We start from the raw sequence: 12500 nt of genomic DNA, 5'->3' as shown, positions 1-12500 counted from the left end.
AAGTTAAATTATTACAGCCTAGCTAAAAAAAGGCAGAACCAGAAGGTAACATAGGCTTGGGGGCATTCTGAGACAATGGCATCCGTCCACTGCACTGTCAACAAACTTGAGTGACCACGAGCAGTGACAGGATGACAGCACCAGCACCCCAGTCTACCATAAAACCCTTCGTCTATGAACCCCTGGATCTGTACCTTTATCTAAGGGGGATATTAATTATCAAACGCTAGACTAAATAAGTGGGTTTTCAACCTAGATTTAAAGATTGTGACTGTGTCAGAGTCCCGGACACATTTAGGAAGATTATTCCAAAGCTGGGGGGCCTTATAAGAAAAGGCTCTTCCCCCTGCTGTTACCTTGTTAATTTGTGGAACTAATAACAGACCAGCACCCTGTGATCTTAGTTGACGTGGGGGTTCATAGTAGGAAATAAGTTCCTGGAGGTATTCAGGAGCAAGCCCGTGTAGTGCTTTATATGCTAATAATAGAATTTTAAAATCAATATGGAATTTAACTGGGAGCCAATGCAGGGCTGATAGGACTGGTCTAATATGCTGAAATTTTCTAGTTCTGGTCAGAACTCTAGCTGCGGCATTTTGAACTACTTGAAGTTTATTTAGATTCCTATTTGAACATCCTGACAGTAGGGGTTCTGCTTTCCGACCCCTTTGAGTGAGCATGTGCCCCCTTTCAAGTGCGGTTCGTTTTAAGATCACTCAGACGTTCCCCTGTCTGCTGGAACACAGATGAATCCAGTGATCATTCCACTGTCAACCTTCTTAATGTTCAGCCTTACATTTAGCTGATCCTAGTTACCCATTAGTCCTGTAAATGAAAATGATACGCAGGGTGTGCAGGCAGGGACGAACGGTGTCTGATAACTTCTAGCACTGTTGTCCTTTAACTTTTATCAGACTAGCCAGCCTCTCCACTGTTGTTATCAGACCATTTTACATTTTTCTGAGCTTTTATATGAATTTTATTTGATCACTAGCTTCTTTGATCTGACAGCATATCTGTCGTCTCACACATCTGATGTAGTTTGGCCGTCATGATCTCAGAACTCTCTGGCACCTTCAATGTCATTGATCCCCCCCCAGACTGGATCAGTCTAGTTCCAAATGTATTTTCATTCTAAAGAACTGCAGCAGATATTATTCAAAATAATTATAATTATAATAATATAGAACAGAATATTAATAAGAGAGCCCATAATAATGGATAGTGCTGTATACTACAGTGTTGGTGGAAGAGAAGTAGTGGTTTGGACTAAAGCAGTGGTGCTGATTCAGGCTTGTTAAACCGTGGCCTGCCCAGGACAGGCCTCGATATCAACCAAACCCAGACCGGATGGAACCACGTCTTTTGGACCTACCGTGAACGTGTCTGAAGTCCCGTTTGAAAATATGTCGCCATTCGTTTTTATTTCTCCTTTGGCGAAGTGAGACCCAAACCTTCCACCTCCAGCACAGAGAGTCCTGAAAGGCTAAATGTGGCTGTGGTTGCAGCGTAGACTCTCTGCTCTGATTGGTTCCTCGGGCTCCGAGGCAAAGCAGTGTAGGGTTCGTAATGTCTCCATGGAGATCTGCGTGCCTCACCCCATCGCAGATCATCAGGTTCAGATTTTGTTTTATTTACCTTTTGGTTACGTGGGCTCCCGTCCTGAAGAGCTCTTAGCCTCACGTGGTCTTTAACGGGTCGTGTTGCTCCACATGTGCTGGTCGTAGTTGCTCTAATCCAGCCCCACTGTGAACTCATTTGGCTTTTCATGGACTGTGCGACTTGAATGGCGTGGCTGTCTAATATCTGTCGTACGGTTGATGAAGGTTTGGAACGCTCTTCATCATAACCGCAGGTCTCTCTGTTTTTTTTTTCAGTTATGTAAATAGGAAGGGTCATTTTTCATCTGTGGTTGCAGTGCTTTTTGTAATAGTCTCCCCAGGTCCGTCATGTCCCTGTTTGGGCCGTGAAGTAGCATGGCTTGCATCTTTCGCAAAGCCGCAATCGATAGTTATTAAGTGGCTTCGCAGCTTCTCTGATCTATGCTGAGAAACTGATATTAAGATCAATACATTCCTGGTCTAAGATCAATACATTCCTGGTCTAAGGGCGATATGATCAGGGAAACTGGTATTTAACTCAGATAGGCACCCGCTAAACTCGACAGGCTAAACTCTACCCTTTAAACTCCTGCCTCTAAACCCCACCATCATAACTCCATCCTCTAAACTCTACCCACTAAACTCTACCCTCTAACTCTACAGGCTAAACTCTACCCTCTAAACTCCTGCCTCTAAACCCCACCATCATAACTCCATCCTCTAAACTCCAGTCGGCATCTGCAGGACAAGCAGTCATTGAGCACTGCAGATGGAGCTCTGCAGATGGAAGTCACTTTGGGTGCAGTCTGGTTTTTATTTAGCAAAGAGGACAAGTGGTTGATCTGCTAGATTTAGGGTTTGATTTAATCAGCGTCAGTGCTCTGTAAGTAGGGCAGTCTGCTGTGTGACTGTAAATATAGACTGAGCGAGCCTGTCTGACACAACTCACCTCACCAAACCAGATCAGTCAAAAAATGCAAAATGGAAATAGTCAGTTATCTCATTGTTTCTCACTGACACTTTGTTGTCCTTTGTGATATTACACTTATTGGAACTATAGTTTATTTTCTGATCTCATTGCATAAAGATCAAATGTCTGGTGTGGCACACCTGCTAGTGCATGGTGGTTAGATTTAGACAGAAGAGAGTGCCAGTCTGGTATTTTGGTGACTTTCAAAACGGTCTTCCAAAGTCCAGAGTGCTGACACAATTGCCAAAAAAGCACACTGAAGCTTTCTACAAATGACACACCCAAGGAAGCGCAGCTGTGGACACACACCCATGCAGAAGGTCAAAACCATTGTGTTTACGTTGTTGATTCATTACACACACGTCTCACGACTCTGTTGTGTTTCAGTTGGTGTCTTTAGCGTAAACGTTTGAACGGACCATCACGTCTGCTCAGAAACTGTTGTGTTTGTCCTCTTAGCCACATTGGTGCAGAGGTATTAATATTTCCTGGCACCCCATCGATGGAATATTCATCTCTTCAATGACAAACGACTGGCTGGGGGTCATTTGGGGTGCCGCGTGCCTCATTATTTAGCCAGTGTCCTGCAGAGAGGAGAAGGAACCCACATCAGTCACCGGCAGCCCTGTCCCGCTGTCACGGCTGTCTTAATGGAGACACGAGCAAGGGGCGTGCGGACCAATAAACAGAGATACCAGCTTTGATTCTGAACTCCTGCTTTCGGCGTCTGTCTGCACTGACCTTTGGCCTCTAATAAGCGGAGTCCCCTGAGGAGCCAGAGAAACTGGCTGGAGAGAATACAGCGTCTTCTCACGGTCATTATCATTTATCATTTAGAATTACAATTTAGATCCCTGCAGAACCTCACAGATCCTCATAGGTCCTCACGGATCTTCAGATTAGAGGTGTCAATTCCAGGTTCAGAGATTAAAAGTCCTCAAAGGATTTTGCTCAGGCTTCCTGGATTGTGTTGATTCCACTAATTTTACCTGGATTACTAATTAGAAAATCTAGCAAGCTTGATCAAAATCCTGGTGAGGACTTTTAATCTCTGAACCTGGAATTGACACCACTACTTCAGATATCCCTTCAGAACCTCACAGATCCTCACATATCATCACAGATCTTCAGAGATTCCTTCAGAACCTCACAGACCCTCACATATCCTCCCAGATCTTCAGAGATCCCTTCAGAACCTCACAGACCCTCACATATCTCCCCAGATCTTCAGAGATCTCTTCAGAATGTAATGTGAAATGGCACCAGGGAAGTGGGGAAGAGTGGAGATGGGACTGTGTTGGGTTGTGGGAGTGTTCCCGACGGCTCCTTAACTCTAGGTCCTCGTGCTGCGTTCAGTAATTAAGGTTTGAAGTGGTCAACCCCTCCCCCCGTTGCCGGGCAGCCAGCCGGCCTTCTCCCGCCGGGTATTCCGTCGTGCCAGGAAAGCGGCAAACCAAACGGATCTTTCCGCTAGCGCCCCGCTCCACAGACATCGAGTTCTGAGCAGAACGTGCTAATGACGACGAGGAAACAGAACGCCTTTTTTGGTGAGGAGCAAAAAGGGCTGCGAAGGAACGGCAGGCACAGCAGGGCCTCCTCCTCCTCCTTCACGCTGCTCAGAGACCCACCGGAGAGGGGAGGTCTGCCTGCTGGAAGGTCTGCCTGCTGGAGAGTAAATCAGAAGAGGCCGTCTCGGGTTCCTGTGACCACGTCTCCATGGACATCCTTTGGCAGGGTGCAGCGTTTATGAAACGAGAGAATTAACAACATTTAGTTTTCCTTTTTGCACTTCCTTTTTCTCTCTCCCCTTCTCTCTCCCTCCCTCCCTCCCTCCCTCCCTCTCTCTCTCTCTCTCTGCCTGCCATTCTCTTCCTTTCTCTGCAGATTCAATGGTTTTGTTAGTGCGTTATTTCCCTTTGTTCTTAATTTAGCTCCAGATACATTCATTCTTCTGGCCTCCTGGTTCCTCACCTAACTCTCCACACTAGCTCGCGCGGAGGTAAAGGTCACCCAGTCGTAACTGCCCACGGCTCCTCTGTGTCCCGCGTGGCTCACCCCACCCACCAGAGAGGCCACGCCCACCCGCCTCCAGTACCACCACCAGCACACAGTTCACACAGCCGCACGCACGCGTACGAGTTCCTCTCGTAAGGAGGCCGTTCGTTTTCACAGTGCCCTCTTCCGCACGCGAACCACTGAGCCATTCCCGGTGTCTGACATCATTCCCGAAGGTCACCGCTTCACTGGGTCATTTCAGGTTTGACTCCCGTCGTGTTGTATGAAAATGCGGCACTGGACACAGCTAGACGCATTCTGACAGGGGACCGGCACACTGGGACCGTGGCTGGTTAAGGGATGGGGGGGGGCGCTATGGGGTAGACGATACATCCGTATCACTGATTCTGTTTCCTCTGAACACCACATTTTTTTTGTTTTGTGTTTTTCCAGGTGTTTAAAGGTGAATTTCAGCTACCTGATTTTCTTAAAGAACAATCACAGGTACGGTGGCTTCTCTGCCTGCTACGGTCATTTCATTTTTTTTCTATACCGTTTTCCCTCATTTGATCCTCTTTTTGAAAGTGCTAACCATCTTCAAATGAAGTGTGCAGTAGTGGCTCTCATCTCCATGTTCTTCCTGGCTTGGTCTCCTTCCTCTTTTCATTTTGGTCATCCTGCCGGTGAATAACCTGCCTTGCAGTCTCTCGATCTTATTTCTTGCCTGATTTTCGTGTCTGCAAATGCGGATTCTCACATTAGCGCTCCCTGGCCACACATCTCTTGGTCCGCTAGCGGGAGTCACAGCTGGACGCTCTGTTGCTGTCTGGGGGGATGTATACTGCCCCCTCTTGACCAAAGATGAGTTATTCAGTCAACTGCATGGAGTCAGTCCCAAAACGCTTGGCTAGTTTCTGTAGCAATGATTAATGCTCGCAGTGTCACTGGGAGAGACTGCATGTCGTAAGACTGTGATTCGTATCGGAACATGACTCTTCCTCACCGAGTGCCACGCGAGAGCCGGAAACACAGGCAGATGACAACAGATCTCCAGCAAGCTAGACTGGCTCGTTAACACACAGCCGGACACGTTTCCCTGTCAACAGATCTGCGGTGCGTCAGCAGATATGCTTCACAGGGACATGTTGTGCAGCGGGGACCTTCGGGAAGCTCTGAAGTGTCTTCGTTTCTTTTGCAGCTGCAGAGGTCTTCAGAGAAGCCAAACACAAGTTAGGAGGAGGAGAGCAACGGTCCAAAACCCAAACAAGTGAGTGACTCCTCATATTAGCTAAGACAGGACGGCCTGAACGTTGACTCTTCTGACCCAAATTGAACCTAATTGCCATGTTAAAATAACTGAAGAGGCCCAGTGTTGTTTTCTGTTTGATATCTTCTTAACGTTAGAGTCTATGGGCTACATCAAGTTGTTGTGTGTGTGTGTGTGTGTGTGTGTGTGTGTGTGTGATATTTCTGTTTCTTGGTGTGCACACTCAGCTGGCTGCTTTCTGCTGTGTTACAGGCAAACAAGAGGGGACACAACGGGGCCCTGGTGGACCCACACACTCATGCTGGGACTGCCCTCACACACACACACACACACACACACACACACACACACACACACTCATGCTGGGACTGCCCTCACACACACACACACACACACACACCCATGATGGGACCTCTCACACACACACACACACACCCATGATGGGACCTCTCTCTCTTTCTCTCTCGTTCACTTTCTCTCTCTCACTCTCACTCACACACACACAGGCTGGGACCTCTCTCTTTTACTCACTCACACAGACACACAGACACACACACACCATATTCATTCACCGGCCCATAGGCCCAGACCACTACATGGAGAACTTTTGGCCTTTGATGTTGTACTGTAACAGTTGTGGCCTAAGAATGTCATTGCTATCTAGATTTTTTTCTTTCATTTTATGGATTTTTTTTTTTTTTTTTACCATACTCGTTGGACTTTTTCCTGGCTACAAAAATCTGTGATTCTGTTATAAGAAAATACAGTGAATAGCAAAGGAAATATTTATGGAAGAAAGTTAGCTTTTGAAGATGCAATATCTATTTTGATGTTTTGTTTTAATTTCCATGCCTTTGTAATGTGCAATTCCTTGGGTACTCGTGTACAAGATCACAGTCTCGAGGCACCGTAGTAAAGACACAACTGCATTTTGTACCCTTCATTCCCAATAGCGTGATCTTTTGTACATGGGAGATCTGTAATAAATGAATTGTCAGTGTTTAAGGCAAGAGAATCACTTGCATTTTCCCATTGGAGGAAAACTAAGATGTCAGAGACTATGCGTGTTCTTCATACTAAAGTTTAAAACATCATCACCATCACTGGGCGGGGTTTGTGTTTATTACCCGATGATTTTGCCATTCCTTCGTCTACTTCCCAGTGTCATTAATCCAGCAGGCCCCAATAAGACTAGTCCTGGCCTATAATCCAGCAGGCCCCAATAAGACTAGTCCTGGCCTATAATCCAGCAGGCCCCAATAAGACTAGTCCTGGCCTATAATCCGGCAGGCCCCAATAAGACTAGTCCTGGCCTATAATCCAGCAGGCCCCAATAAGACTAGTCCTGGCCTATAATCCGGCAGGCCCCAATAAGACTAGTCCTGGCCAAAGACTTAGGACAGACAATCTGAAGGCATAATTGCTTCATCCATGTGTGAAAATAATTGTAAAATGGTGGATTATAAACTGATATTCTTAATGATTGATTCTTAATCATTTAGAATAGTCATGACCACTGTATCTTAACAAGTGCGTAGCAGAGGTAGGTAATGCCTTGAACTTCGACCTTGTCCAAACTGGATGAATACGATACCTCTCTTTGGTTAAGCCTAATTGTGCGTTAAATTGCTGTGGAGACATCTAGCTCCATGTCTGTCACCCTCTTCTTCTGTTGTGTGGCATAATTGTTTTGGTTTGGCTGTGGTGCCCTCTAGTGGTGGCTGTGGTAGACGACATGCCAGATTCAGAACACCTGCTTTGTCCTCAGACTTTTTGAGACCAGTTAGCACAGTTAACTTCACACATGCACACTGACACAATCACCTCTGACGTTTCGCAGTTACACTGCTGAAAAAGCAAATGTATTTTGGCAAATGATACTTGTGTGAAAATATGTTAGGAACAACTTTTTTTCATAATACATACATTCAAGATAAATGATACATCTATTACAATACATACTTAGTCATTCAGAGTTTGGCATCCAAACAAAAAATATATATATATATTTTTCAAATGAATAGAATCCCGGGCACAACAATAAAGAACAGTCAACATGTAACAAATGTCTCCACCATTCAAATTGTAAAGTTCTCCAGCTATTTTCAAAAGCACATCTCTACAACCAAAGTAAAAAATAGAGTTTAAACTACAGTTGTCTTTACTGCTCTCATAGAACTCAAGGTTTTTTTTTTTTTTACCCATTTGTATTTACAGTACAGTAGCAGGTATGTGGGGGGGGGGGGGGGGGGGGGGGGTCATAAAGAAAAGCATTTTCACAGTAGAAATTAAGAACATGATTGATCTTTCCTGTACGTAACCCAACAGTCATTGAAATTCGAGTTTGCACAACCGATTGACACCAGGGGTGAAGGTGGCGAGGCTTTGGTATACGAGCTCCCGTTGGATCTTTAACAGGGCCATATGGTTCCTCCCCCGTAATCACAGGCTGAGATCAAGACATCTGATCAGCAGGGTTTGAGGCACAGTTACTACAAAGGGCACCCGTTCCCAGCCCGAACACACAGGCCGAGCGATGCAGGAGATTCACGTGGGCGGAGTGGAAGGGTTTGAGCGAGCGAGCGGCGGCTCGGGATGGGGAAGACGTTAAAGGGAACGTGTGAACCTCTGGGGTCGTGTGTCCTGAAGAGGAGTTGCGGCTGGGATTTGGCAACCAGGAGCATCCGCTGATGCTCGCGCTCCCGAGCCGCAGTTCACGGTCAGCCTGGATCCCAGGAGCGCCGGTCGAGCTCAGCGCGCCCACGGGTGCAGAAGGAAGCCGCCTCGCCATTGGCTCTCATCACACAGGCCCCGCCCCCGTCCCCATCACCGTCACATGGAAGCGTCTTGCCTCTTTGGGGCCCCCAACAGGGAGGATTCTGGGAATTACACCTCCGCCCACCTGCCTGTGCATGAGCAGAGGGAGAGTTTCAAAGTGCAAAAAGTAGCGAGACGGGCTTACGAGACGCGAAGGCATCGACGGCTTCTTCTTGGACGGCCGTCAGGAGATCCGGCGGGGAAGAGAGAGGTGGCGAAGTCATCTAGACACACGCGAGGACGTACAAACACTCTGACAAGGTCAATTCATTGGCACAGTCCTTTTGGTCACTGACGGATGCTTTAATATTTCGTCTTCGTGGCTTGGTTCTTCGGCGGCCGTCTTGGCGGGCAGCCTCTGCCCTCTCAAGCCCCCCGGGGCTGTGGGCAGGGTTCTGACACTGTGCTCAGTTTGACTGGTCAGTACCAGCGTGAACAAAGGCAAACAAAGGGAAGAAACGATCCTCCAGAGAGGCACTGGTAGATGTGGAATACTTTCGCGAGGGTTTGGTGGTGGGAGAAACAGTCACTGGTGAACTGGTAAACACTGGCTATGTCCCCATGCAAGACCCGAGTCGTCTCTGCGAGGCGGATGCGGAGAGGACCCGGCGGGTCGCGTGCTGAAGGAGCGTGCAGCTGGCAAAAAAGGAGAAAAAAGAAAAAGAAAACAAACAAAAAAAACCTCGGAAAACCTCAGTCACAGTGTGCGCAAATCTCACGAGCATGCAGACGATGCAGACCAAGGTCCGGCACGGCGCCGGTCCGAGACGGGCAAAGGGTGCGGGCGGAAGAGGACTCGTCAGGGCCCGGAAGACCAGCGTCGGGTCCCGGGTCTCATCTCTTTAGCCCAGGGGAGTCGGAGAGAGAGAAAGCATTCTCTCTCTCTCCCCACCATCCCCGTCTGCCTGGAGACACGCGGGGTGGATCGTCGGGGGGAAAGGAGGAAGAGGAGGAGGAGGAGGAAGAGGAGGGTCTCCGGCAGGTCACCCTGCCTCCTGTCACTTGTTCTCGATGAGCATCTGCACCTTGTGCACCAGCTCACGCGCCACCCTCAGGATGTGCTGGACGTCGTGCCGCTCTGCCATTTCTGCCAAACACACACACCTGCGTGTTAGTGTGCTCAGTGATCACACGTGCTGCAGATGTGTGTATGGAGCCAAGGAAGACAAACTCTGCTCTGTTCTTGGAGTTCTCGGAGGTCTGCTCACCGTTGAAGAACTTGATGATGTCGGTGAAGTCCATGTTGTTGTCTCGTATGATCTCCCGGTAGACCTCCACCAGAGCCAGGGCGATGAAGAGGACCAAGTGTTGGGACGAGACCCGCGGTGCCACCCAGATCACCTCCCACATGGCAAAGACATCCTCATAGACAAGCTCTAACACACACACACACACACACACACACACACACACATGCGCACACACACAAACAAACAAACACACACATACACACACACACACACGCACAAACAAACACACACACAAACAAACAAACACACGCACATACACACACATGGACACACATGCGCACAAACAAACACACAAACAAACACACACACACACACACACACACAAATAAGCAAAAGTTAGTGTGGGTGGAGCGTTAGATACCTAAGCCTGTAAGGAGGAAGGTGAGACGTCAGGTGCAGGGAGACGTCAGGTGCAGCGAGACGTCAGGTGCAGCGAGGCGGGCCGGCCGTACCCCTCTTGAAGTCCAGCAGGAACCAGCGGTAGCAGAAGTAGAAGTGGGTGTAATCCCCGTTCTGGTGCATCAGCTCGAACAGCTCGGAGTCCAGGATCTGCGGGAGCAGCAGGAAGCATCAGCCCCTTACTAATCTGTTCTGATGTCACTGCGTTCATCCGATTGAGGACGTTCTGTGGCCTGCCAGATGGCCTCAGCGCCCGGACGCACAACGTCACCTGTATCAGGGACCTCATGTTGGCAAAATGAGTGTCCATAGCTCCTCCCGTTGGAAAGTTGTGACTCATCCTCTTCATTAAGTGAGTGAAACAGCTGTAGGCAAGACACTCTGGGGGGGGCAGGAAGTGGGGGTGGGCGGAGCAGAACGCATGCTGACATCAGCAACACTAAAATTAGGTCATCTTATGATGACTGATGATCTGTCCTTTAAATGTTACTTATGGGTCTAAATATTACATGCTGAGAACTAAAATTGGCTTGAACCCACAGAACATTGTGTTCTTGAGAACCACACAGCTTGATAACCAGCAAGGAAAAGATCTGCTTCTCACCATCGTCCAAGATGACCATCAGAGGGGCGAGGAGATCACACATACCCTGCACGTAGCCCACCTCTAGGTGTTCCCACACATAACTGTAGCCCAGGAAAGGAGAGAGAAAAACCAATCAGACCAAGAACGGGAGAGAACTCCCCTCAGAACCTGCTCAGAACCCGCTGGGCTTGGGAGGCCACTGGTGCTTGGCTGACCTGCACATGATGTTGCGGAGTTTCTCCAGGTTTGCGGTGGTGAAGTAGTAGTAGTTTCGGTCGCAGCGGGCCACGTCCTTGTCTATCCTGTGCAGGTTCAACGCCACCGTGTCCAGGAGCTCCATCTGCTCACACACAGGGTCAGAACGTCAGCCCCAGCACCAGACCTGCGTTCGCCACAGCTCACAAATGGTTTAGAAACCGTGAACATTGAGGTTTTCAAAACATCTTAGTGCTAGGAAACAGGACGGTGATTCAGTGAGCTGTTCTTTATATCAGTAATTACTTATGAATTACTTATTATTATTATTTGTTAACATAAATAATTGTTAGTGAGGAAAAGCTAAGATGTTACCATTGGATTACAGCAATATTCCCAGGCCCTTAATCTGTCTTGTTTGTCAGTAATGGGGGGCTGTCACTACCGTATAAGACGTAAAGGACGACGGACAGTTCTCGCTGTCGGTCATCAGCTTGTCCAGCTGACTGCAGAGCCGGTCCTCACTCAGCGAGTCACACCCACGTTGCTCTCCCGCCTCTCTGGGCGTGGCCTCGTCTCCTGGCTCCTCCTCCATGCTTTGCCCATCATCGATGCTGGACAGGATCTGGGAGTGTCCGGACGCTACCGAGTAGTTCCTGGAGGACGGGAGGCCCGAGTCCGGGGAGTCGAACTCCACCGCGGCCCTGTCGTCGGGCGCGGCCGGGTGGACCACGGCGGTCAGGGTGGGGGTGTCGTGCCCCCTGCGGGCCGCGTCCGGGCCTGGCCCGTCGGGGTCGTCCACCGACATGAACACCTGCACGCGGAGGGGAAGCAACACGCAGGGACGATGGAGACCAGGCGTAGCGACGGTGAGCGAGAAGCATCGTGCGTCTTGTTGGGAGGTGTGGGAGGGGCCTACCTCGTTACTGAGGGTGGAGTCTCGGTGGACGAGCCTCATGACGTGACTGTCAATGCTGCTCCCTGACGACAGCTTGGCGAAGATGGCCGACTGCATCTCCTTCTCCCGCTGTTTCACGATGATCTCACAGGCCTTCCACTCCCGCATCACCTGCTGGTATCGCGCGGCGATCTTCTCGTCGATCTGTGGTACAGGGGCGTGGAGGTCAGGCCTGCTGCTGTGAGCAGGATCAGTGGCACCTCCTGCTGGTCAACACTGAATTGCAGCTGTAACACCTCCAAAGAAGTCGAGCTCTGGCATTACCTGGGTCATGTCTTTTTTCCCCATGCCGAACTTATAATGGCCCAGCAGAAAAGGCCACACCTCTTTCCTGATCTCGTGCTCCACCCCACCGTAGTAGACCAGACGCAGAAGCTCCAGCTCTTTGTAGTTCTAAGAAAAAAAACGTGAAATATGGAGAAATAAACAGACATGTACAGTCAAAAGTTCTGCTGCCCTCTA

At 48.9% G+C, this 12500-nt stretch overlaps 2 protein-coding genes across 6 annotated transcripts in view; one reads left to right on the top strand and one right to left on the bottom strand.

Annotated features, from left to right (window-relative positions):
* The window catches only part of tpst1 (tyrosylprotein sulfotransferase 1), a 28393-nt gene extending 21457 nt beyond the window's left edge, over positions 1-6936 (top strand). Inside the window, exons 4-6 of one of the 2 annotated variants that reach the window (XM_076977377.1) lie at positions 5020-5070; positions 5765-5833; positions 6086-6936. In XM_076977377.1, the coding sequence (XP_076833492.1) occupies positions 5020-5070; positions 5765-5800 (87 nt within the window). In that variant the 3' untranslated portion in view covers positions 5801-5833; positions 6086-6936. The remainder of the gene's footprint in view (positions 1-5019; positions 5071-5764; positions 5834-6085) is intronic. The other variant, XM_076977378.1, reaches the window with a different exon arrangement.
* A 729-nt stretch (positions 6937-7665) lies between these two features.
* sgsm2 (small G protein signaling modulator 2) overlaps positions 7666-12500 on the bottom strand; it is a 31502-nt gene continuing 26667 nt past the window's right edge. For all 4 annotated transcript variants that reach the window (XM_076977373.1, XM_076977375.1, XM_076977376.1 and 1 more), the window contains 9 exons: positions 12303-12431; positions 12000-12182; positions 11526-11894; positions 11101-11225; positions 10904-10986; positions 10571-10680; positions 10353-10449; positions 9859-10026; positions 7666-9737 (listed from right to left, as the gene is read on the bottom strand). In XM_076977373.1, coding sequence (XP_076833488.1) covers positions 9649-9737; positions 9859-10026; positions 10353-10449; positions 10571-10680; positions 10904-10986; positions 11101-11225; positions 11526-11894; positions 12000-12182; positions 12303-12431 — 1353 coding nt within the window. In that variant the 3' untranslated portion in view covers positions 7666-9648. The remainder of the gene's footprint in view (positions 9738-9858; positions 10027-10352; positions 10450-10570; positions 10681-10903; positions 10987-11100; positions 11226-11525; positions 11895-11999; positions 12183-12302; positions 12432-12500) is intronic.

Source organism: Brachyhypopomus gauderio, chromosome 16 (assembly GCF_052324685.1).
Source record: "Brachyhypopomus gauderio isolate BG-103 chromosome 16, BGAUD_0.2, whole genome shotgun sequence".
In the NCBI taxonomy this organism is placed as follows: Eukaryota; Metazoa; Chordata; class Actinopteri; order Gymnotiformes; family Hypopomidae; genus Brachyhypopomus; species Brachyhypopomus gauderio.
This window is presented reverse-complemented; position numbering and strand designations above follow the sequence as displayed.